Source organism: Chrysemys picta, chromosome 7 (assembly GCF_011386835.1).
Source record: "Chrysemys picta bellii isolate R12L10 chromosome 7, ASM1138683v2, whole genome shotgun sequence".
Classification (NCBI taxonomy): Eukaryota; Metazoa; Chordata; order Testudines; family Emydidae; genus Chrysemys; species Chrysemys picta.
The window spans coordinates 80816939-80844024 of record NC_088797.1 but is presented as its reverse complement, the minus strand read 5'-3'; the positions used below and the strand labels follow the sequence as shown (position 1 = coordinate 80844024).

Sequence of the window (27086 nt, the reverse complement as noted above, 5' to 3'; positions counted from 1 at the left end):
CACTGCTGTATAGGCATCTTTGGGGTGAAAGCTGGCAATGGTTTAATGGCATATAGCAATACTACGCGAACAGTTAGGGCACAGAGTAAAGAAGAGTATCACAGCTAATTCAGAACAGAATAATTAATTATGTACATTGGATTTTAGCCAGAATACCAGTGACTGATGCCTTAGGATCTTGGGTAACATTTTCAGAAGCTCCTAGGCTACTTAGGCTGGGTCCCATTTTCAAAAGCAATTTAGATGCCTACATCCCATCTGGATGTTAGTACATCCAGCACCACGGTGTCTCCTTTAAATATGCTGACATAATGCTCCAATGCTGACTCAGAGAGAAAGGTGTCATTTCCTGATTCACCAAAAATAGCTCCTTCAACACTGTAATTTCCCTGGAAGTCTCCCATCTAAGAACTGCTCCAGCCTGACCCTGATTAGCTTAGGAAGAGTGGCAAGATCCCAGTCCAAGGTAGTACAGCTGCAGTGACATTTAATTCATTAGAAATGGAATCATTTTATCTTGCTCTCAGGGGTGTTGTGAGGCTTTAATTCATTTATGTTTGTAAAGTGCTTTAAGGTCGTGAGGTGGGAAGCACTATGCAAACTACTGTATTACAGTAAAAGCTTTGTTACTGAGCATGTTGGAGGAATGGGGGGGTACCGGTTAGTCAAAAATTCTGATTAACTAAGAGTTATACTTACCAATGAAGGGAGGGAGTTTGGGTGCAAGAGGGGACTCAGGGCTGGGGGGTGGGGTGCAGGAGGATTTCGGGGTGCTAGATCCAGGTGGCACTCACCTCAGGCAGCTCCCCGCAAGCAGCAGCATGTCCCTCGGCTCCTAGGTGGAGCCTCATGCCAGCGCTCGGGGTGGGGGCAGCACACGGAACCACCATGGCCATTCCTCCACCTAGCAGCAGCAGGGACATGTCGCCACTTCCAGGGAGCCACGTGGAGCCAGGTAGGAAGTCTGCCGGCTCCGCTCCAACCGGACTTTTTATGAGATTAAAGAAATGCTGGTTTCTAGAGCTTTCCATTTGGTAAAGTGCCAGATAACACAGCTTTTACTGTATTACTATGGTAGATGTCGATTTCAGCAGCTAACCTAAATGCTTGCTTGAAGGGAAGTGGCTCCAAAGAGATGGCTCCATTTTGTGAGGAACTAGCCAAGCCTTTGTTTTTTATTTAGCCTGCACTATGAGCCAGTGAGAGTTATATGGCACTGCTAATTCTGTGACTGTGATATTACAAAAATGTTCTGACCCTTCACTACAAATAAGAAACTGAGAATCTTTAGCAGAAGCACAAACATAGATGACACATTTGGACTGATAATGACCTGATACTAGCAAAATACATGGTGTTATACTGGTTTTACACCAGTGAGAGATCAGAATCAGGCGCAATGGGCTTACACTGATGTTAAGTGAATGTGAGAGCCAAACCACATCAGTTAACTTCAGCCCATTATACTATCTCTGCTTTACCAATAAATGTGTGTAACCACTTTTAGGACTCTTTAAAAGAGTTTGCATGCTGGGATAGGGAGGGTGGGGTGGGGAACATAAAATCTGCTAGCTTTAATTATTCCACTGAATGTGAGAATGTAAACTTTACAGCTATTTCAATTAAAAAGTATCTGCACATTCTAGTCAACAGCAGTCAGACAACTTGCCATTGTAAATGCAAATGGGTAATTTTAATTACACCTATATTTGCTTTCCGTTTGTAAAATGCATGCTACCTTAAACGACGCCCATGTTCTATAGCTATATATTTCTAAGTGTTCTTTTCTTTATGACAAGAAAACCCCTATTTCTAGACAAAAGAAAGTTTCCAATAGGAATATCACTAGCTCTTATTGCCCCCAAACAGAAAGGTGAACAGAAGCTACTTGCAGCACAGAAAGCCACGGAGAATAATTCTTTCATCCACCCTCCACAATCATTTACTCCGAAGGCTCCATTTGGCCTGATTTGTAGAAAGTGTTGAACACTCAGAGCTCCCATTGACTACAGGGGAGGGAGCACACGCTTAATACCATTTGGGTCATAGATTTCTTCCTATGTGTGTGATTGTGCCAAAACTGGAGATGTAAATGGCTAGCCTGAAATAATCCCACTATCTCAAACTCACACCAGAAGCTTGGGAACATTTAAAGGTGACAAACAAAAATAAATAAATTCAAGTGGACTACTTAATAATCAGAATACAGGATAGATTTAATTGAGATCTACTTATACTTTATTTAAGAACATGTCCATGGAGTTATTTGCATACTAGAATACTCTGTGTGCACATAAGTGGCAGAATCTGGTCCTTAATAAATTGCACGATCACTAATTTTGCTTGGGAATGAGTAGGTCTATCCATGATTCTGGAATAAATATTTCCATCCATCCCATTCTAGCCCCATGGGGCCTTTTTTATTTCTCATCAATGCAAACAATAGAACAATTAATTACACTTTGCTAAATTCCATGGTGATGAGTAGTGTGTGAATGGGTCAGAAAATGAGTGAAAGTGGGTGAACGGGACAAAACACTCTAACAGTCTCCAGTTTAGCATTCAGGATTACGAGTGTACTGTAGACGCTGAGGGGTTGCACAGAGGAAGAGGTGTAGTAGGCAGGGCCGGCTCCAGGCACCAGCTCAGCAAGCAGGTGCTTGGGGTGGCCAAAGGGAGGGGGCAGCACGTCGGGCTCTTCAGCGACAGGTCACTCGGTCCCTCTCGGAGGGAAGGACCGGCCGCCGAATTGCTGCCGAAGAAGAAAGCGGCGCAGTGGAGCTGCTGCCGATCGCGATCACGGCTTCCCCCCCCCCGCCCCGCCGCTTGAGGCGGCAAAAACCCTGGAGCCAGCCCTGGTAGTAGAAAATGCAGCTAAAGCAGCATCCCCCACTACATACAAAATTTAATTTATACCCAAACCATCCTCATCTGTCCCAGAGCAAGACAGTTCTTCAGTTCTGCTATAAGAAAGTATAAGTCTCACTGATTTCAAAAAGCGTGGATCAGGCCCACTGGCTTCAATGGGAGTTATTCTAGATTATGCCAGAGCTAAATCAAATATCAGAATATCAAACTGGTGTAAAAATTATATTCATTTTGCACATCCAGTTCCTAACTACCCTACTTTTGTGCTTACACATCTTTTGTGATCAGCACACACTACCATTTAAAAAGCAACAGAGGGTCCTGTGGCACCTTAGAGACTAACAGAAGTACTGGGAGCATAAGCTTTCGTGGGTAAGAACCTCACTTCTTCAGATGCAAGTCTTCAGGACCCTCTGTTGCTTTTTACAGATTCAGACTAACACGGCTACCCCTCTGATACTTGACTACCATTTAAGTTTCGGTTGAATAATCCCAATGAGCCTGCTTTCCTGGAAATGAGGAATGCCCCCATCATTTGAAGACATCTATTAATGAAAAAGAACAAGAGGTTTGAGAGAGGGATGTACTGCCACTAATTTATATTGAACAGTGATACGCCTCATATTTCCCCTCAGACCCTCATTCCCTTTCCATTACTGATGATAATCTCACTATTTTACCTGTCACCCAGGCTCACACTCTTGGGTGTCCTAGTCAACGCCTTCCCTCCGCTCCATACATTCAGAATTTCCCCAAATCCTGCCAGTCTACCTTGTTTAACATGCCTAAATCCATCCTTTCCTCTCTCATTCTGGCACTAAAACCCAGATTTATGTCTTGCTTATCCTACTGCAAACTCCTCCACGCTGGCCTTCCCTGCTTCTATCCTCATTCCCTGCAAGTATATCCAAAACATTGCTGTGAAAATTATCTGCCTCCCTGAGCATTCTGAACATGTCACTCTCATATTTAAATCCCTTCACTGCCTTCTCTTGTGTTCTGGATCAGGTTCAAGTTTTCAGTCCTTACCTTCAGCGCATTTTACAACTTGGTGCAATTACTCATAGTTCATAATTACTCTAGATGCATATCTATGGCAGCTATTTGTGCATATATATATACAGGAACATACACACATATGGGTGTATTTAATAAAGATGTTACATGTAGATTAATGAAAGGCAGCTAAATCATAAAAGCCAAATCAGACATTTCTATTATGAACACTAGATACTTGGTTTCACAAAATCTCCACCACACCCACCCCAGTATAGCGATGATATTAATTAATAGAACAATATGCTTTATTGTGTGGAAAGAAAGAGTGTTTAATACATTTTGGCTCAAATCAGTTTGAGTTTCTTGATTTTGTGTTTCTTGTCATTTCTCAACAGTACAGATACATCCCAGATTACTTCGTAAACAAAGCAAAAATAATTTCCCCCAACCAACTGCAGCAGGAACTGCACAACTTAATCAGATCATTGTGTGCAAAGAAAATATTTCCAATGACGACATCTTCCTATGTCAATTGGTTTTTATTACAGATGTCATCTCTATGTGCGGTATTAATGCAGCTCTTTCTTCTCATTTCAAGATTTTAATCTAAGTTTGTTGCTCTAATATTTTATTAGTTCAAAATACAAGCTCTAAAATCCATGGCCATCAAATTTTCCTGTGAGCTAAAAATAAACTGCTCTTGTCAGATATGGTTAGTTGATAAAAAGTGTCAGAGACTTTTCTGAATTACTTTGATAACTTCCTGTTTATGTGGTACTGACCCTTGTCTAATAAAGGTCTTTTACACTAGCAAAAAGGAGAAGATACTGCAACATACTATCCCTTAATGGCAATACTGATTACTTTTGAAAGCCTTTAATACATTTCCCATATTAGACATGAACAGATGTCAGAGATGTTGCCAAGTGAAATTTCTTTTATGCAATCTTGGCTTGTTGTACAATAATAGCCCTTTCTCAACATGGGAAAAAATTACAGACCCAACTAATTTCCTTGACAGGGAAGAGTTACATATGTTTTCCACTTGTAGTTTTTACGACAAGTTTAAAATTTTGCCAAACCTGGAACTAATTGGGACCATTTCCAAAAATGGCCCAATAAACCCACAATGTGTACAGCTATTCTAAAATGCAGTAAATGATTGTTTGCTTTTACATTTTTTTCTAACAGGGGAAAGTTAGATTGCACAATTATTCCATTTAAGTTACTTAAACACTTACTGTTTCATATCCTCCCAGTTTTTGAGCAGCTTGAAACATAGTCCAAAGGTTAACTGTTAGAGGGACAATAAGTATTTAGATAAGCATTCCATTAACCAACTTATTTCAAAGAAATGTAAATTAAACAATTATTTGAAAGAAAAATAGAAAAAATGTTCACAAACTCTGAAAAAGCTTTTGAGAAACAATTTACAAAAGGTATTTACATAATTTGAAGAGTAAATGTTACTCCTAACTATATATTTTAAAAAATTACATGTGAAGGAACACATTTAGGAATGAAAATTACATTTAGACAGATTTACGGAGTTTATTCTACTTTTCTAATAAGAAACACAGTATAATAGCTGCATTTTACAAGTTTCCATAACTCTGACAGTAAAAACTAGCACAAAGACTATTATTTTTTAAAAACAGTTTGAGTTATCAGTAAGAGCTGCAGCCCACGTGATATAGAGCAACCATTCACTAAACAACGCTATCTTATATCTACTGCAGCTCAGATAAGGGCCTCCATAATCAATAAACCGTAGGGCCGTGTGAGAATGCACTAATGGAGGGAGAATGCACACACATCGTATTTGTCCTAGCACATCAGCACACATGTACAATAGACAGCCATAATTTGGTTGCAAGTGCTGGCAAGCTCAAAGGTGGGAGACAAGATAGAATTACCCCTATATTTATTACTTCAGAGTTGTGGTGGCCCTGCCTTGCCTTTTGTGCACTATCAAGCACTGGCAGGGCTACATGGTGGTGGAGGTGGTGGAAGTGGTGAGAGGGGACAGAGGAAACACCTTCAATACGGCCTAGCAAGAGCCACTCTTCTTTGCACTCCCCCTCCTGCATAATGCCTCCTTCCACATGACTGCCTTCCATCTGTCCCGAGCCGAGCAGGGCCATAATGTGATGTGTTAGTTCTTTCATTTATTTATGTGTTTTTAATTGACAGAAGGGTAAATGATGGTGATCCTGTATTAAAGACCTATGCAGGATTTCAGCAACACATAGTGACTCCCAGTGGCATTCATACAAATATTTCAAGCCAGAGTCAGCAATAATGCAGCAGATCAAAGAGGACAGAATTTGTTCACCCACAGGGGAATTCTCTGTTGTAGTGTACATACTGGTTCTCCCCTCTAACCTATTTATATTGACAATATTTACACATATCATGTCAGACAAATATAAAGCCCAGTCCTGCAAACACTTACACACGTGAGTAAATGTACTCACAAGAGTACATTTACTCACGTGCTTAAGTGCTTGCAGGACTAGGCCCATCTACTGTAATGTATGTCAAGCAACCCTATACAGTTCAGCTAAATATTATTGTATGATCCTACCACAGACCTGGGTATTTTGGAAATAATGGCCTTTCTTATCATTTGAACTGACAATATCTCCTGGTTTGGGGCGTGTGGGATAAAATGAAAATAAAAAAGCACTCTTCCACATAAAATGCTCAGAAAGTCTCACTGAATCCTGTGCTATTTCAAAGCTATCGAGAGCTTTGCTTAGGCCTTGATTTAATCTGAATCAATGCATAATGCAACAAAGCTGTTCATAGTACATTAATTTTACTTCTATTTCAAGCAGCCAAAACATTGTAATCACTCAGAGTTATATAAGTTTATAATGGCTGCTAGAGGTCTGTTGCAATCAGTGCCAATTGCTATTAGGTATGTAAATTGTTATGTAAAACATACAGGTTTGACATTCTTCATCAAAATAACACATGGTTTTAATCTTTGGAGATACGTTCGAGTAAATAATATTTCAAACCATGGATTTCTCCCTTTAAAGTAATTTAAGTACCATTCAATCTATATATACATAGATATACATACGTACTGTATATATAATGTGTGTGTGTATATATACATATACACACATTTATATTTAGACACACACACACATATCCCAGGTATAGCTTTTGTTGTAAACTCTGAAACAGCCCTACTTACTATGCAATATTTATGCAGAATTTAGTTACAACTGCATCTTCTCCACCTACAATTGCTTTACAAATTGTGTCACTAAAAACTGTACATGCCAAAGCAATTCTAAACATTGTATTCTGTATTAAACAGATACAGACTATTTTTATAGTCTATGAAGTCAGTAATTTATTGCCTATAAACAAATTTTTAGGCTTAAAAATATGATCCCTTTTGTGCCTTTCTTGACCCCCTTTAAATGTCTCCCTTTAATATCTGTCTTTTCATAAAGAACATCTGGGCACAATAAATGTACGTCACATTATTAACTCAGAAGAAAGGCATTACAGATACTGCAGATTTACAAAACAGAAAACTAGAGAGTTTTCAGTATGCCTATTTCTAGTCATAATCAGTGGATTTAAACCTATAAATATCCTGCAGCAACTGCCCCAGAAGGAAGAGATGCAAATCTAGAAGTAAGAGACAGTAAAATGTCTGGACTGGAAAATGTGTAAATATAAACACAGTCACAAAACCGAAAAGGTTTTAAAATAGTCTCAGTGTATGAATGTTTTCTACAAAGAAGCCAAACAGTTCTCAAACGTCAACAAAATTTGATAAAAATTATACTTACTCTGCTTAAAACCTAAATAGGGTATTCGTTCAATGGGTGTTTTCCTTTCTTTCATGTATTTATAAAGTGCCACAAGGAAAGCCTGCTCATCAGCTCTGCACTCTTCACCCACAGCAACCTTTGATTTATCTTCACTTGAGCCTTTTTTACAGTTGCTGTTGTTACTTTTGGATTTGGGCAAAGCTGACTTAGCCTCACATTTTACCTGGAAAATGAAAAGATGTCATATCAGATCTGGGTCATTGGCTGACCTTTAATTTGCATTTAAAAGATGAACAAACTGCTCCCACACCCTTGCTTAACAAGTGTGTTCTTTAACATGAAGGCCAAACCACACAACTGAGTTGAGGGTGGTAGGAGGAAACTATTTATAGAGCTATTGCCTTGCTCTGAATCTTAGTCACAACATTTTAAAATGGCCACATATTTAAAAAACTGTTGTAATCCAACAGCAATGTTCTTTCCAGATCTGTATTTTTATTACCATCCATCACTATTCCACAGAGAGCTGCCAGCCCTCACAGACAATCAAACAACAGCAAGATGAATAACCACCCTCCTTTAGGGCTTGATGCTGTGCGCTCCTGGGAGATAGTGAGCACCCTCAACTCTCACTGATTCCAGGGGGAGGTGCGGGTCTCAGTACTGCACCGGAATGCCTAGCACCTGACAGCATCATGCTCATAAAGGCCACAACTTTTTTTTGTGGCCCATCAAAATATTAGGCCAAATCCTACAGGCCTTACCCAGTCAAAAGTCCCATTCCCAGCAATGGCAGGTCTATATGATTTTGGACCTAAGTCAACAGGGCTTAAGAATGTGCTCAAAATTAAATACTTTGTTTAATCCGGGGGTCATTTAATGTGAGCCATTTTCTCCCTTTTCCCATGTATACCATCAGCAGCCTCCAGACACACACAATTCCCAAAACTGCCCATTTTCCTGCTGATACAGCCAATGATATTAGTGTGCCAATAAGGGAGTAAACAATATGAAACCATGTTAATTCTCCAGTATTGGAAACAAGAAAAACAAGAGAAGAATTAGACTAATCCTGCAGTCCTTATGCAGATATGATATTGCAGCCAATAAATTAAATTTCAATCCGCTAATAGTTTATGTCTCTAGATAATGAAGAGTACAATGAACATTAAAAACTATTTTTGGAAGTTAGCCAACCAGGGTTATTTTATAATGTGTGATCAATACTTTTCCAGTGAATACTTGTAATAAAAAATACTCTGATAGAGGGGGTTTTGATGGTTACATGATTTATTTTGGAAACTAACTGTTCCTTCTACACATGTACGCATTACAAGAGACTTTCCGATGTTTCCATAACCCGGGTGGAACTCTTCCTTGTGTCTTCAGAAAGGCATAAGGGATATTATAAACAAATTATTTCATTTCAGTGCCTGGAGGGAACAGCATGGACCAGTAGCACAAACATTGGACTGAGAGTCAGGAACCCTTGGATTTTAATTATTGACTGGCACTGATTCACTCTGTTGCTGTGAGTTGCCAGGGTTAAGTTATTTAATCTTACTGTGACTCAGTTTCCCCTCCTGTAAAATGGGAAATTTACACACACATCTGTGTTTTGGGAATAAGTACTTTGAAGCTGAAGAGTGTTAGGCAAGTGCCATGTAGAAATAGAAAATAAACCAGAGAAGAGTCAAATTATCAAACATTTTAGTTATGTCAAATGAAGTTATCCTACAAACACTTCTGCATTTTTCTACCATTTTTAAAAAAGCACAGGCAGGTCTCTTTTCCAAAGCATTAAAACAATGATTGAGGGCAGGATGCTTTCTTCTTCTTATGTGGGCTGAAGATGGCTGAACTGGGAGCATGAAGGAAGGAAAAGGTGGCAGTTTCCCAACATTGTCCCTGTCTTCTTGGAGAAACCTCTCTGTGCAAACTCAAGGGAATAGCCTTTTGGAGCCTTACATCTCCACAACAAAGAATCATTGGGATTAGAAAATGGGGTTTCTCTTAGAAGATTTATTTATTTATTTAACCCATCCATCCATCCAGGTGCTTTCCCTGTATCGCTAAATATTCTCTGGTCTGATGTTAGGAAATATTCTTCCTATGATTAAATATATTGTGTTTTGCCTTTTAGTCATATTTATTGTTATTGATGAGACTTCTCTAAAGATCAAAGCCGCATTGAGAGCACAGTGAAACTAATGGAAGTCTTTTCATTAACTTCAATGGGCTTTAGATCAGGCCCTTATTTATTTATTTATTTTTTGGAATGCTAATTCCCTGTTTTTTTCCTACTCTGGTTACCTGGAAAATTATTTAAAGGAACACCCTTACAAAGTTGATATTCTATTATCATTATCAATGCTATGCAGCAGGCTAAGTTACATCTTCCAGTATAATAATTTCAATAATTTCTAGGGTTTTTTAATTGAGCCATAAATTTGTTGCAGGATAAAACTTGGAATAAACATTCTCAGACTGGGAGCATTTTTAATTTTCAAAACACACTTGCTAGAAAAAAGTCCATCGGCCCATTTTCAGAAAGTTTTATTTTAAAATAGGGTGATACAAGCAAGTACACATAAATTATAAGACAGAAGAAGCCTTATTCAGACAAAAGCAAATTAATGGTAAGGGAAGTTATTCTCTAGTAGACAAGAGGGGATAAAGAAAATAGGATGAAAAAAAGAAATTGGAAGTGGGGAATCTTTATGTAATACACAGCTTCCTCCACCTCACTACACAGAGCAGTGAGGTCAAAGTGTCTGCAGAACTCAAAGGAGCCAAAAATGCCAAGGAAGGGCACATAAACAGTCTCAGATTTGATGATCCCTTAAGAAAGGCTGCAGTGTTTCACTCTCAATGTTTCAGTCTCAATGTTCCAGGCACAAACCTAGTTTCTGGAACTTCACCTCCATGAGACAGACAATATGAATTAATGATCATTGAATAATTAGGATCCACAGAGCCAAATTCTGTTCTTGATTAAACTGGTATAAATCCAGCATAACTCCACTAAAGTCACTGGAGTTACTCCATGTTTACACTGTCATAATCAAGATCAGAAACTGACCCAAAATTCTTATCCCTCTAAATCAATGGTTTTCAACCTGTGGCCCAACCTGTGGCCCTGGGGCTCCCCAGACTATGTCTAAGATTTCCAAAGGGGTCCATATAATTTTTAGGGGTCCGCAAATGAAAAAAGGTTGAAAACCAGTATTCTAAACACAATCTTGGATCCAGTTAGTAAGTGTTTGCAAAGTGTTGGCTACTTTTTTTTTTTAACTTCCCAGAAGGCATAAAGATATGGACAAAGACAACAAACGGGGGGGGGGGGGGGGACGACCCTACTTGGCCACATTCTCTGCAGCATTCTTCTCACTGGGCCTTACTGATTCTCTTATAAAGCCAAAGTTATACATTTCTTCTGTAAGAGTTTAACTTCTTTTCATTATAGCCACCCCGGACAGTCTCCCCATATCTCTTTCTAAAAAATATGAGACATTTCCTTATACCACATTTATACCAGGTGAGTGAAGGTGGAATCCCCACACACATACTTTGATGTATCCCCTTCATTATATTTGAGACCAGACTCCACCTGGATCCAGTAAACTATCAGTTACTTTCCAGATCCCTGGGAAACTTATCCCAACCCAGTTGAACCAGCTAACAGTAGTTCATTTGCATGATTGATAATGGTTGGCCCTGGGAAAATCATTTAGCTTTCGCGTGTGTTCAGAGAACTCTAAACTCCTTCCCTGATCATTCAATTTTATAGTGAAGACTGGGATTTTCAAAGAGACTTTCAATTGGAATTGGGTGCCCAATTCCCATAGGCCTCTTTGAAAAATCCCAACCCAAAATAAAGCTTGATTCCCCTGTGGCAAAAATGACAGTCCACTGCCAACAGGATGAGGCTGAGAATAGAGAAAGTGGGTATAAGGAATGGGGAGGTATTTCTAGGACAACTCTGGAAATGTCTATCCATGTCTTTATTATATGCTCTAGCACTGGATGTATCTCACTCATGGCAAGGAGATCTTCCAATTATTGACAATGGGGACAACGCTCATGGATAAAACCTTACACTCATTTTGTTCTGACAGAGTCCACATACACACCTCACAGTTCCCTAAAGAACCAGATTAAAGTATTTTAATTAGATAACGTTGGATATCTCAGAATAACTCTTCAGGTCTGATAGTGTGCCAGACCACCTGTGACTTTAGGAAGAGCATATGCTGATAACATAAACGTATTTCCCAGCCCTTGCCACACAAAAGAAGTGAGAAACTGATTTCAGTATTTGCACTAGGGGATGTTGTAATGAGTACATTCATTTAGGGAACAATTTCCATGTTTAACAAATTAATCCTTCTACCTCTTGGAACTGGCAGATCAGACCATTTTAACAAATCTTATAACCCATCTTTATAGACGTTGAATGGGAACTTCTATGGCAGCACAACGCCAAGAAAACAGGCTGGTTTAGTTTCAGATGTGGTTAGGTTCACACTATACCCAAAAATTGTGGAAATCTGTTCAGTAAGGATGACATATGAAATATTAAAGCCTCAGGATTCTTGGGAAAGTTTAGGCCACTGTTCATAAAAGAGAGTTTGAGATATTTCTTCCCACCTGGGATGAAATCCTGGCTCCATTGAAGTTATACGGGAAAACTTCAGCGAGGGCAGGATTTTACCCCTTGTATCTTTCAATCCAAGGATACTCCTAGTTGGTGTAAGGTGGACAAAAAGGGCAGCACAAAGATCATATGCAAGAGCAGGCACATTGCCTGGTGGAGGTGTGGGTTTCCCAGTACAGAACTCTCAAACCCTGGACTGTTGATATAGTGCTGTAATTCAGTTTTTAAAAGGCTGCCTGAACTGGAATTTATTCAGAACTGAAACCAAATCAAATGCCTTTGTGTGTCAAGTAATAGAAAAAGTCCACACTCTTGTTTGCTCATAGTTAAGATAAACAAGCTTAATGAAAACTAGAGCCGTAATGGCTTTGAAAGCTTTTTAATCACTCAGTGACAGCCAAGAACATGAAGTTTAGCAAGTGGTTATTACTATGTGGTCTGAGCTGGTCTTGTACATAATCCTGACAGGATCAAAACCTCAATGTTCAAAATCCCAGCACTTTTCCCATTTACCTCACCTGTGGGGCTCCAGATACAGGAGAGCTGACAGGCCACTACCTCCCTCAGCAAAAGCCGTCTTCCATAGGAAACTGTCCGTTTGCTAATAACAGCAGTCAACAATGGGATGCCCTGCATCAGTGTAGAAAATGGTGTAACTACTAGTTACAGGTAAGTGTAGGTGAAACAAAACCATTTCCAACACCATTACCAAAAACAATATTGTGACTGACACTGAAAGCGGTTTTGTCCCATCCACACTAGCAGTTAAACCATTTTCAACACTGGTTTAGGTGGACCCGTTGACAGCTATAGTTAGAAATGGGCAAATTTCCTAGGACAGAAGGGGGGAAAATCTTCAGGGGAACCCAACCGGGATCCAAACGTGACATCTGTGTTACCCAAGCATCCGACTGTAATGGTGAGAAACTGGGATGTTTTCAACCATCTCCACAAAGAAGACACAAAGTGCTAGGCAAAGACTCAAACAGCTTAAAGTTCAATAAGCCTGTGTTTGAGTCACTCTGATTTGCTGGGCACGCATCCAGTGTTGAATAAAATATACACTCAGTCCTACAACACATATTCATGTGAAGAGTCCCAGTGAAGTCAGTGGGACTACAGGCACGTATAAGATTTTCAGCATCAGGGCCTATATCATTAACACTGTTATTTTTATAATGAAATACAATTGGACAGGATAATGACTATTACTAATGTCTGCACAGTGACAAGCACAGTGTGGCTAGATAAACAGGTAGATATTTCTTCTTATATGAAATATTCTGACGTTTGATGAGTAAAAGCGTCCACATTGGTAGAATAGTGATAATCAGATAAGGTGGGTTTTAGAAAATTACCTACATTCACATTGTATACAGTATAGAACATAATTACTTGTATGGTGCTACCTTCTGTTGTGCTTAGAAAATGCAGTCCATGATGTGCTTTGCAGTACAGTGCTGAAACCCACAAAGCATGGGGAATTTAGCCAAATTGGAATATTTGCATTGCAGGCTTTGCAAATTTGTATATATCTAAAGCTACAAAGTTCTGACAAAGTCCTAGAATATTTTTAAGGGTCCTGAAAGTCAAAACATCAGGATCCAGTTCCTTTTAATTGATGTCTGGGCATAACAGGGCACACAAAGGAGAGTAATGCTGATTTAAGGACAGAGTTTCATCATTAACTTTGGATTTCTTTGCTGTCATCAATTTATGACATTATTTTAACATAACTGAAAGCTGGGGAGTAGGGTTTACCTTCCTATGGGTAACAGAGAATACAACACTTTCACTTGACCTCTTTAACCTTGTAATCTCCCCAGGACATGAAGCATGTAAAACAAAAAAGAATTTGGATGGCTCTGTAGAGGTTCACTGTATTGCCCAAAGAGAGATTCACAACAATGGAAATTCCTTTCAGATGCACATCCATAGAATTTGCTGAAATGTAAAATTCAAGGAGTTGGCATGGAAATTAAATCTACGCACAACTACTTGGTCAATATTTAGAGTATCATAGTGACAGAATTCGTGCTGCAATAGGTACGAGCCTATTGGTATGTCCCTCTCTAACTTTCTGTCTTTGCATCTTACAACTTGGCCCTGACAATTTGCTCTCAAATTTAACTTGCCATAAATGTCTTGAAGGAGCCTTTAGTGCAAATTATTTTTTTTAAGAGAAAACCAAACTCATATTTAAACCACACAAACACACACACACCGAACAAAATACAAAGTAAATTAATCTACAGAAAATTAGTTTTAAAATAATGTTAGCAGATGGACTGAAACCCACAAAAGCCTAAGAGTTAAGCCTAAAATTACAGACTGACAGTACAACCTTCACTCACGATGTGTAGCTAGGTACCGCAGCCAATATAGTTCACTATGTAAGAACACATACTATTCAAAGACCCCTGGAATGTCTAGGCACAACAGCATGTGTTAAAGATCCAGTCCAGACTTTTTGCTTTCATTCTGAATTTCCTCCTTTGCCTTCCTTTTAAATCAGAACCTTAACATTCCTCCTCTAATGTACTTTTTTTGCTTCTTGGAAATCATTCAGACTCTGTTTATCTTCAAATGTATATTTAGAATTACACTGTAATGGTTGAGAATGGCCCTACTAGTTTATTTTTAATATGAAGATACTGTCACAAACTATTTTGTGTGTCACAGAATGTGAAAACTAGCACTAGATGCCATAAAAGCTTAATTACTGCCCTTTTCCCAGTCAGCCCATAGCCTTAGATTTTGAATAATTAGGTTCTGGGTGATTATTGCTGTTAGTAACTTCTAAAGTGGAGGCAGTCTAAAGTAAAAAATACAACTTCTTGAAAAGAATCTGCACTTATTTATATGAAAAAATTATACTCTAAATTTGAAACAGTCTATTAGACAACAAAGAGGACTGTATCTTAAAAAAAAGTGTAGTTAAGAGAATACTGCTAAAAGATTTACCTTGGCAACAGCTTTGCTTTCAGAATTATTGTTGGAATCTTTAACACCATTTAATGAATCTCTTCTCTGTGGGCATGGCTTCTTTTTGCGTGGTCTGCCTTTAAGATTTGGCGCTGAAAATTAATTGAGAACAATTTGAGGATATTCTCTTATACAGGATTTTTAACAGCTGAAAGCATAATAAATCATTCCAATAAAATCAGTCACAGATATGTACACATCTATCTATAAAAAAGCTCATTATGAGGTTCTCATCCTCTATGGGTTACATCTTGATATACTGTACCATACATTTCTATATCATAGCTCTCAAGGTGTATATGTTATATTTTAACATATCTAATTAATATAAAGTCAAGCATTTGGCTCCAAAGAACACTTCCAGAAAGTGCAAGTATTTCTGCATGGTATCAGAAGACCAAAATAGAACATTGATACAGAACTTTGCATTAATCAGCATGATGAATCTATTTTATCCAAAGTGTAAGTACTAAGTGGTGTTTTAAATATTTGAAAATATCAGTCCTTCAGAAGAGTTTTGAAATCTTAAAATTCCCAACAAATATAATGAGTTTTAATACAATATGTTATTCCTATCAAAGTTCTTTCGTTAAGAAAAAAACCCAAACTATTTCTAGAAGTACAAAAGTATTAACATAATTGATTGATGGTTTCATAAAACATAATTGTTAGATACAATACATCTAAATTAAAATTAATGACTTCCAGTTTTATCCAATACTTAAGATGTTTTGGTAAGATAGCTGTGAAATACCATACTGAATAAAGCCTGGCCATTCTGAGCTATATTTAGAAAACTAGTATATAGGTCATACAAGAGAAAAAAATATCAAACTTCTCTTTCAATTGTTATAGCACAAGACCACTTATAACCCACATACAGAAATAAAAGGCAAAGCAGATGCTTTGTTCAATATTAAAAACGTCCTGCATATGCTTTCAAATTTAAATCAGTCTAAGTCACTAGACAACTCCAGTAACATTAAAAATGATAAACAATCATTAACTAATGACTATACTGGAGAAGATAATTTGCTTTAAACCTTTAATTTCTAGGTAACCATTGTTTTCATTACTTCAAGGGATGATTATAACAATGTCAGAAATCTAAACACCACAAACCTCTTGAGTGTCTTCTAATTGTTTCTAATCTTACATTTGTTACACAGTAAGCCAGTGATTTCAGGACATTTTACATTTTAATCAGGTTGCAAACACAATAAAGGGTGCTACTTTGATTGTATACTTTGAACAACAGTGTCATTTTTGGTCTGTTTAGGAAAAAAAAAAAAAGATAGCTGTCCTAGGTTTAAAACAAGAAGTCCAAAAAACATCCTTTTTTTGTTTCAGTACTGACACACTGTAAAACATCCTCTGAAGCACATTCTGCTTATTGAAAAGTACCAGAGAAAGCAATGCTGAAATTGTCCTCCGAGGCTAACATGCAAAATCAAACAAAAAGATAAAGAAATTATTACCCATTCCAGTCGACAAACATCTGTCAGATTTATATCTGTACTCATAAATGCTACAGCATGTGACTGCACACTACATCCCTGGAAGTCTCGACTTGGTGTGGATGTCAGTCTTACACAAAATGAGCTCTAAGAGTATTTGCTCTGTGCTTACAAATCCCCTCCCCCAGCTACTCCATTACTCATATAAACACAGATGAGTGACTAGCACAGAGTGTGGGATGAACTCGCTGGACTTCAGCTTTTGCTGCCAGGCTGCCAGTTAGTGCCTTACTATCCCACCTTATTTATAACTGTAGCTTGTGTTTTCATCTTAATTGTTTTGCTGATCCTGACTTCTTGTATACTGTTGGGATGTCATATTGAGTTCTACAAATCCTAAGCTACACATAGCCTTGAGCCAAGGTGTTAATATCTTGTTTAAAAGACACTGTGTAAAAAAAAATGTTTCCTCAATTTATAACAACTTGGCACAAGTACTAAAATGTTAATGACCACTGTAGAATTAATGGACCAAATTAATCCCTGGCATAATTCTATTGAAGTAATTAGAATTACAGGGATGAATTTTAGCCCAATATACTTTTATTTGAACCACTTTTTATTTATTTATTTAATTATTTAGAAAGAAAGAAGCAGAACTGGTTCAAGGCTTGATGTCTTTCAAAGACATTTTTTATCCTGAGTTTTGGCGTTGTACTTTGTTTCATACTAAAAGCCCTCCTAATGTTTTGTTAAAAGCTTTAAAAGCAAAAAAAAAGCATTTGTTACTAAAATTCCAGTATACTGAGCTTGCATATAAATACAGTTTGAATTGGAAGATTAAATGGCAGGAGTTAAACAAAACTGTTATAAAATCAGGGTTTTTTTGCATTGTTTCAGTTGCTACGGAGTCACAGCAGAAAAATGGCTCTTTCTAGAATGCTCTAGAACTATCTCACATATGACATACTAGCATTTTACATCTAATTCAAATACACAAGTAACAGAAAATCGTCAATATAAATTAATACGGACAATAGCCTTTCATTCTGATGGCTTAGGAGAAGGCATTTGCCTCTAAGATCCACTCCATAAAAGAAAATATTTGAAATATTTCCATTCACACTTGAAACATATACATTAACATTTGCTCCCAAATCCATTACAGATAAAGATATTGTTCTAACACTGTTTAAATTTCAAATATATCCATTTTGTGCTCTGAGCAGTGATAATTGACTGAAGCTGAGCGAATAATTCATAACAAATCATGTATTTGACTAATTTAGCCTCCTTTTCAGCTTATGGCATGTTCATGAGCAAACTGCTATTTCCTTGAAGATGTTTATTCATAGTTATTTCTACTGCAGTTTTTAAAAATACTCTGCAGTTTGATTATGAATAGTTTTCTGAGAGAATTGGATATTCAAGATGTGTTGGCTGGTTGTGACTGATCAGATAATTCACACAATTTTTTTTCCTGATCCCTGACTGGATGAGAAATTTTGGCATGAATACTCACGTATATATGTGAATGGAACATTTGGTTTCTGGGAATACTCGCGCACATGGTTTTGAAATTTACTTTCTGCAAATATTTATGCCAGTGAGATCTGATAACTTGAGTGGTCACAGAAAGTCAACACGAGCAAAACAAATGAAAGTGAAACTTTGAACAAATAGTTAAAGAAAACTGATGGCACTTATTTGTGACCATTCTAGTCAATGTGACCGGCCTTCTGTCCAAAAATGAATCTGGGAGGCTTGAAATACTATCAGTTTAAATAAAACCCATTTTTGCTGTAAACTTTACAACATATTCCTCTTTATCTACCTGGCTGTGTGTTATTCTCTCCTCTAGCTAAGGGAAGGGAGCAAACCCAGACACTGAAATGCCACTCGAACCCTTGGCAGAGTGCAGCGCACACGCATCAGCATGGTGTAATATATCTTAAGGGTTGAAAGGTGCTTGGAACCTCTCAGGAAGTGCACACCACAATGAACCCTGAACACACAGCCCAAATCCAAGGGCTTCAGTTTCAGCTCTGAACGTCACTGTACTAAGTTGTGAGATTTTCAAATTGGGATCTAGGCAGATTCTTTCTTAAAGCTAGGGTGACTGGATAGCAAGTGTGAAAAATCGGGACGGGGTGGGGGGTTATAGGCGCCTATATAAGACAAAGCCCCAAATATCAGGACTGTCCCTATAAAATTGGGACATCTGGTCACCCTACTTAAAGCCCTTAGCTTCTGCACACTTGGAATCCAATTCAAACTTCAGTTACAAATAAAATGTATTCCATCAGGTCATTCTCATCCCCATCAACAAGTTACCACACAGTTTGGAACAATTCCATACCACTGGAGATCTCTGCTACACAGGGTCATGCATTAGGATAATAGCTGGGCTGAAGTTCAGGATGCATGTGCCTTGACAGTGCTGTGTGGTAAAACTTGCATAGCACCTGCTCACAATATGAAAGGTTCAAACCTGCTGGTCTGGGCCTTGATTCAGCAAGGTACTTAAAGGCATATGCTTCTTTTATGCATGTGAGTACCCCCACTGAAGTCAATGAAATTACTCATGTGCTTAAAAGTGGACCCTGGTCTTCAAGATTAAAGTTTATTTCAAGTTTAGTAGCTCATCAAGAGGATTAAATTCACTTACAAAACGTGTATCTATAAAAAGAAGTTACCTTCACAGTTACAATTGTGACTCAGACAGAAATCTAAAACAGAGCAGGGAAAGACTGCTCTGGAGAATGCTACTTCAACTGCCAAGGTCTGCCAGACATTTCAGGTATGTCCAGGTAAAACACACCCAACTGTGCTGCAAAATGTAGCAGGCATGAGCTAACATTCCATAGATTTCACTGGTATGCTAATGGGCAATGGCCACACAGATGAAGTAAAGTACCCATGGCAAAAGTCTTAACACCTTAGATCTATTACTTTCACATGCATTTAATAATTTTGCTGGCCACTTTTGCTAAATTAACAGAGAGAAAGGGGGCCTAATTCATCACTCTGTTATGCCATTTTGCAGCAGTGTGATTTCATAAACTGAGTGGAGAACCAGACCATTGTTTCTTAAAATCTGATTTTCTCCCTCACAACCCATCTGCTCTTCCTACTTGGTCATGCAATGAAGTCATAACACTGGCCAGAAGTCTGATACCATGGACACAGGATTATGACTACACTACAGAATCAAGCAAGAGGTGCAGATGAAGAAAGGTCTAATTCAAACACAAAAATTTGTAATAGTAAAACAATAAAAGGGAAGTATAACAAATTACTGACAAAGTAAATGGTATATGTATAGTATGAATGATCTTGTTTTTCAGTTCACTACTTCCTGGTAGTAAAGTCCTGTATTCCTGATTAGATGAAAAAGCATGAAATGGAAATAGCATGAATGTCAACAGTTACACAAGCCATAATGACAACCATCCCTTGACAACTCTCCCCATACAGGAAAATAGCTTATTGCCACTTTAGCTGTAAATTCTCAGGAGAAATTATTTATAGGGATCTGCTCAGAGATGGGAACACTTTTTTCCTGTGTGTGAGGCGGGATGAGATTTGGCAGCACAGTAAAAATCATACACACAGATTGCGAGAGAGTATTTCACACAGTTTGATATCAGAGGTCAGTGCCTATGGGAAGATCATGGATACTTAACTCACGTGATCAAAAATTTTGCCACATGGCAGGAAACAAAAAGACAGCAAGTCATTCATTGACTCTGGGGTGGGGAAGCAGAGAATGTGGACTACTTATCTCCTTGCCATTGAGTGGAGAGGGAAATGCACTCCAGGGGACATTCATCTCCACTTATCGCTTTCTCCTTCCTTTGGAGTTAATGTTAGGACGGGAGATAGCTTTCATTCCCACCAGAGTCTCTACTGGGGTCCTGCCAGTAGAGGCTCCTGACCAGAAGCTCTCTATAGTCACATCCCCCATCTTCCGGAGCCATACCCATCCACTTTTTGTGCTGCACTGGCAAACTCCTTCCATAATGACAATCAAACAAAAGAAACATTGCACAATTCAGCTCTTGGTAAGTTTATCAGTGCAAAAGGAAACGTTATGTTCATAAATTTCTGACACTTTTTTCCTCTGTCCAAAATGCACACAAAACCATGTTTTAAAAAGAAAATTAGGAGTTAGTCCTTATCACGACCAACTAGCTCTTGGTATCTTGAAAATAAGATTTAAACATTCTGTCCTTCTAGCTAGCCCACCTTCTTCCAGACTTTGGCTGAACATTATATAGCTTTAGAAAATAAATCACAACAAATGCCACAAGAGTTTTTATTACATAGACAGACTACAATTGCCCCATATTATATGTGGCACAACAAAAGAGGGCCAAATTATCTGATGGTGTAAACTGGCATAGCTTCATTGACTTCACCTAAAAATTTGGCCCAGTGTCTGTTAGGCCCAAAGCTGACTTTTAATAGAACTGCCACAGACTGTCATGATACACATCAAAGCTCCAAAGTTCCTGTTACCGTGAGTGAAATATATGTGGCCCTGTGCTCTGCCTCCTTCCACATCCTTATGAGGGTGCAGTGCATAGGGGAGCAAAATGGTAGAAAAAAATATATGTTGGAGCCTCCACATGGAGGACAGTGCTACAGGCTGCTCCCTCCACATGGTTACCTCTCTCCCTCCCACTATTCAGAAAAAGGAGACCTGGTAAGGGTGTAAGAGAAGCCACACTTAGTAGCATGTTCTCAGGAGAACTATAGAAAAAGGGGGGCATCAAGTTAAGGCTGATCAAAGCAGCATGATAATTCCGGTGTGCCCTGAGACCTTTACTCCCCCCTGCCCAGAAGGCCACAGATTGGGCCAACACCCGATAACACACTTCCTGGCCCTGCTGTACTGTAATAGCTGATGGGAACTGCGGAGGGAAAGTCCCTTTGCATGTCTGGCCAGGAAACTGCAGGGTCAGAGGCGGAGCCACAGATCCCCTACCTCCATTGGCCCAACCCACTGTAATACTGCAAGTTCATCAGACTAAAAGAAGAAAGCATCAGGTTCATACCTCACAGAGCCATGGGCTTCATTGTGTTAATTTGTTCCTCTCCATGCATGTTTGCACATAAGGGAAAGTACCAGCCATAGATTTTAAGAATTATTAAATAGCATATTTGAACTTTGGAACTATTATAATGTATTCTGTAAATGCTATGCACCAAAGGACTGTTTCTCTCTGTATACTGAGGCAACAGAGCTATGATATGATTATGTACTACATTTATGTACTGTTAAAAGTCTGATCCTATACAAACCAGACTAGTACACACCTAAGCTCTCAATCTTTCATTTCATTTTCATTTCCCCAAGATACTGGAGGGATCTCATGGCACCGTGTGGGTACAGCCGCGCTGGAGTGTAGGTACAGACAAAGGGATGGCAGCATGCCATGTTGGCCTGACTGGGTTTTGTAGAATAGTGTTACAGTTTAAAATATTTTTGGACACTGATTATAATCACAAGTCCAACTAGTTGAATCCTCGTGATAATACTGTTCTCTGGATTCATGTATTTTGACTGACATAAAAGACGTGTTGTTATAGGGAGGGTGAGAAAAAGCGGCTTTTGCTCAGTTGAGATCCAGCAACACTGGCATTGTGTCAAAATTGGTGCTGCAGCCAAGAGTCTTTAATGAGAGTGGAATGTATTACCTCATTTGTCATACCTGGATCACTTACGCATGCTAAGTCCAAAATAACCTTGGACTTTGCTGGCTGCTCAACAAACCATGTAAGTAAACAGTCCTGTAGTAATGCCTAAAACATGTACCCTTTCTTGATCACTCTACATTACTTATTCTAGCGAATGTCTAAGCAATTGTAATGCCCATGATCAAAGTCCCAGACTTTTTCAGGGCTCTCTGATCTGCATAACTATTTCCTGATATGACTTCTCATCCTGGCCTCTAGGTCTTAACAATTTCTCAGAAACACTTAAAAAGAACAAAAAAGCCTATCACCATTTCCTTAAAAGAGGAGTGTGCTGGGGTAGCTGTTCTGCATTTCTGCTTCTAACTTGTAGTGCCATACTGCTTCCTGCGGCTTGCGGAATTTATTTCCTTGTTATTGTTTTGTGGAAGGATTGGGATGGAGCAGAAGCAACGGTACTTTTGCCTACAGCAAAGATGATTAGCCATACCAATATAGAAACCAAGTGACTTTGTAATAATATTGAGGGCCACAGTCAAATAAGGGGAGGAGGAAGATTTGGACATCCAGCATGGGACTGAAGGGGTGATTTAAAACGGAACCTTGCAAAGTTCTCAGATGCACTCAAGCCTTGAATCCCAGAAACCCCCAGGGCTGATCAAGCATACCTGAAGGGGGCAGACAGTCACACACAGATTAGCCTGGCAAAACCTAGCTCTTCGCTGAAGAATATTATTACATGTTGCACCTTTTAAAACATAATTACTAGAAAGCCAACCACCTTACTAAAGAAGGATCCCTACCATTCACCCCTCATACAAGGGAGCTTCTAGCATCCTACAGTATCTGGAAGATAAGAATGAACATATTGCTGTATTTAGGTGAAGTCTCAAAAGCTAGCCTAGGATTAGATTATCTCCGATGCTTATTCTGGACTCATAGCTGCCTCCTTGACTTCCTCCTCTTCTTGGCCTTCTCTTTTTATATCTCTCACCTCATCCCCAGTCCCTGTTCCACATCCCAAGTTACAGGTTTTGCATTTAATTTTTGAAAAGTCCATGTATTAGCTCCTGCCTCCTGGAAGCAGCACCCACTGCACACAGATTGATAAAAGCACAGCTTCTGATGAGCTGAGCCCATGTCAGGAGGAGAGGGCGAGCAGTCAGCACACAGCATGGCGTTGTGCAGATGGGGGTGAAATGAAAGTGGACCACAACACAAGGCAAAGGCTCAAATGTCAGGCTCAGGTGGAAAATCAGACCCTAGTTTAGAAAAATCTCAATCATTTTAATTTGGGGAAACTTTTCTATAAACCAAGATACAGGGCCCCATCCTGCCCCCCACCCCACCCGCCATGGAAATCAATGGCAAACTCCTACTGATTTCAGTGGGAGCCAGACTAGGCTCCTACCTTTTTCAATATAGAGATTAATATTAACCCTTCTAACACAACCTTCAGAACAATATTTCCCTTTATTACAGGATAACTGCTATTGCTATAAACACTAGTCAATATTTATGTATCTGTACACACACACACACACACACACACACACACAGACTCAAGATAGACATATTTTGAGTCTCCAAAAGTTTTTAATACTAAAGTATTATTTTCATGTTTTTCTAATCCAAGGACTTGCTCATTCTTTTCTGTAATTTATATACACTGTGGACTTATAATGGAACATGTCAGAATAAATCTGAAAACTATTGTGGACTCGATATCCTTGAGAGAGGCACTAAACATCTGAACAATTTTCTAACTCATAAGTATACAGAGTGTACTTGTGTAACCATTTCTAAAGGTTTTGTTTTGGAAATGAGATATTCTATTCTCAATGTGGAGAAAATCAATTTGCTGCCTCTCTAAAGAAAACATTCCTCATTTGGAAATAAGTGGAACAGACACTTTTTAGTGGGGATTAATATGGAGACATTTGACTTGTTGCAGATTGAATTTGGGTTTCCCTTTCCCCCTCCCCAGACTACGACTTAAAAAAAAGCAAAGACCACCATTGTGTGGATGACTATTTTAATTATTTTGTTAAAAACAGAAAGACTGGATGTATTGCACATATCATACTAGATAATTAAGGGCCTGATTTTGCAGAAGACTGAATGTTTTCAAATTCCACTGAACACAATACAAATTGAAGGCACTGAACCGTGCAGGATCAGGCGCTTGGACTAATTTTCTTCTCTGCTATATGGCTAGAGTTCAAAACTTTTGCTATAAAGGCTTCTTGCTTACTTTTCGCTATGTTAGCATTTAAGAAAAGGGTGAGTTTTTGGAATATTCACAACAAGAAGATGGACATTAAAGGTTAAGGCCCTGATTCAACAAAGCACTGAAGCACACACCTAACTAGCATGTACGTAGTTCTATTGGACTTCACTGGGACTAGTCACCATGCTTAAAGTTAAGCACACGTTTAACAGCCTTGCTGAATTGAATCCTACATCCAGTCCAATAGGATTACATTTGTGAGGAAGGGGAGCAGGATTTAGCCCACAAAGAAGAAGCTATCAGACTTAATTATAAAGTAGGGCATGTCTGGACTGTGGTAGAGTATCTGACCCTTGTTCATTAAAGTTTTTCTTTCCCCCAATGTGAAACTGACTTTTAGCCTCCACACCCACAAACTTCAATGGACACTTCTGTATGTTGCCTCCAATTACAGTGGACTCTGAACTCGGTATCAGACAAAACTGTATGCAGATCACAGCACTTGCAAAAGAAAATCTGACTCTTTAGAATATTCTGTGTTAAAAACCAGGGCAAAAGGGTGAACAGGAACAACTGATTATGTAATAGCCAAGACAAAGGGACTGCAAACACAGCAGCGACAAGTGACAGTGCACTGCAAACCCATGTAAATCAACTAATCTCATCCAAACTGGGCAAAACACACCATGTACCAATAGCAACTAACTTCTCATTAGGAACCTTTACAAAATAAAAGACAAACAAGAACATACAGCACATGTTAAGGAGGTTTTCCTGGCAGCATTTCCTTCTATTCCTGACAAAAACTAGCATTCATTAAACTGCTCTCTAGCAGAGTCAGCACTACTCAATGAAGACATGACCTACTTACCTTGATAATAAGATAGCTACATACCCAATCATTCCCACACAGATAGAAAGATTAGACAGATTGGATGAGCTGAGAGACAGGTAAGAAATGGGCATTGTATAAGAACCTAAATAGATACATAAAGATTCACACAAGAGGAGTAAAAAGGAATGTTTCTAGGAACCTTGGTATTGGGATTGATAGTGAGAGCTATGAAGCCATGAACACCTTACTGCTCGCATGTGGAAATGACAAATAAGTTATTTAAGACAATTATTGCATTACCCATTTGTATCACATCACTGTGGCAAGTAAAACTGCTTTACTTTAAACATAAGAATGCTATGAGTTCAGTTTCTCCCTTTCCTTTTCTCAGCACCCTACCACTGCACTGGGATGTCATTATAATTTGCTAGAGACACTCACATTGGATGAGGACGCAAGCAGCGAGATTAGCAGGAACTATGGTGTGTACTCCATTCTTGAGATCTATATGTAACTTCCATTAGAATGAATAGGGCGAAAGGAAATCAGGTGGAAAATGCACCCAGACAGCAAGGGTGGGATTTTCCAAAGCGCTCAGCCTTGGCCTAACCCTGCCCCTATTGAAGTCATTGGGTTACTGGTGAACATTCTACTCTAGGTGCACAGTATCTCCACTATGCAACATTGTGATCAACTGAAAAATTATTATTGGGGCCACAATGATCACAATTTTTCTCTAGCTGCTTTACGAGCCGAGTTCTAAACAATGTGTCTATTTATGTGAGTTCATGCTGGTGGCACCAACATTCCGCCTTCTTTTCAGCAATTTTCCAGACCCACATTTCTTTCCAGTAATCTTTCTATATCTAGATATGTATATGACCCTCTTATGATAGCAGTGGTTCTCAACCAGGGGTATATGTAAGCCTGGGGGTACATCAACTCATCTAGATATTTGCCTAGCTTTACGACAGGCTGCATAAAAGCACTAGCTAAGTCAGTACGAACTAAAATTTCATACAGACAATGACTTGTTTATTCTGCTCTATATACTATATGCTGAAATATAAGTACAGTATTTATATCCCAACTGATTTATTTTATAATTATATGGTAAAATTAGAAAGTAAGCAATTTTCCGTAATAGTGTGCTGTGACCCTTTTGTATTTTTATGTCTGATTTTGTAAACAAGTAGTTTTTAAGTGAGGTGAAACTTGGGGTATACAAGACGAATCAGACTCCTGAAAGGGGTACAGGAATCTGGAAAGGTTGAGAACCACTGTCCGATAGTATCCCTACACCTAACAAGTATTCTGAGTTAGAAATAACAATCCCTCACCCTCTCTTTGTATCGTCCTATCCAGTAGGAGATGGATCTTCATTAGTTTATAGGAGTTTTGTTTGTCTGTATGTGGGTAAGTGAATGAGTGAGTCTGCGCATTGCGTGTGCTCATAGTTGATATATTTATTGAGGGAGAGCCACGTCAAACAAATTAGTTTTGTATTTTCAGTTCAGAAAGCAGAGAGGACCACAGTCATTCTTATCTCTTGCAG

General features: G+C 38.7%; 1 protein-coding gene across 4 annotated transcripts in view; it reads right to left on the bottom strand.

Moving 5' to 3' along the window:
* The window catches only part of ARID5B (AT-rich interaction domain 5B), a 149203-nt gene that overhangs the window by 28573 nt on the left and 93544 nt on the right, over window positions 1-27086 (bottom strand). For 3 of the 4 annotated variants that reach the window (XM_005294311.5, XM_005294312.5, XM_005294313.5), the window contains 3 exons: window positions 15289-15401; window positions 7686-7890; window positions 5109-5161 (listed from right to left, as the gene is read on the bottom strand). In XM_005294311.5, coding sequence (XP_005294368.1) covers window positions 5109-5161; window positions 7686-7890; window positions 15289-15401 — 371 coding nt within the window. Of the gene's footprint in view, window positions 1-5108; window positions 5162-7685; window positions 7891-15288; window positions 15402-16787; window positions 17001-27086 lie in introns of those variants that run through there. The other variant, XM_005294314.5, reaches the window with a different exon arrangement.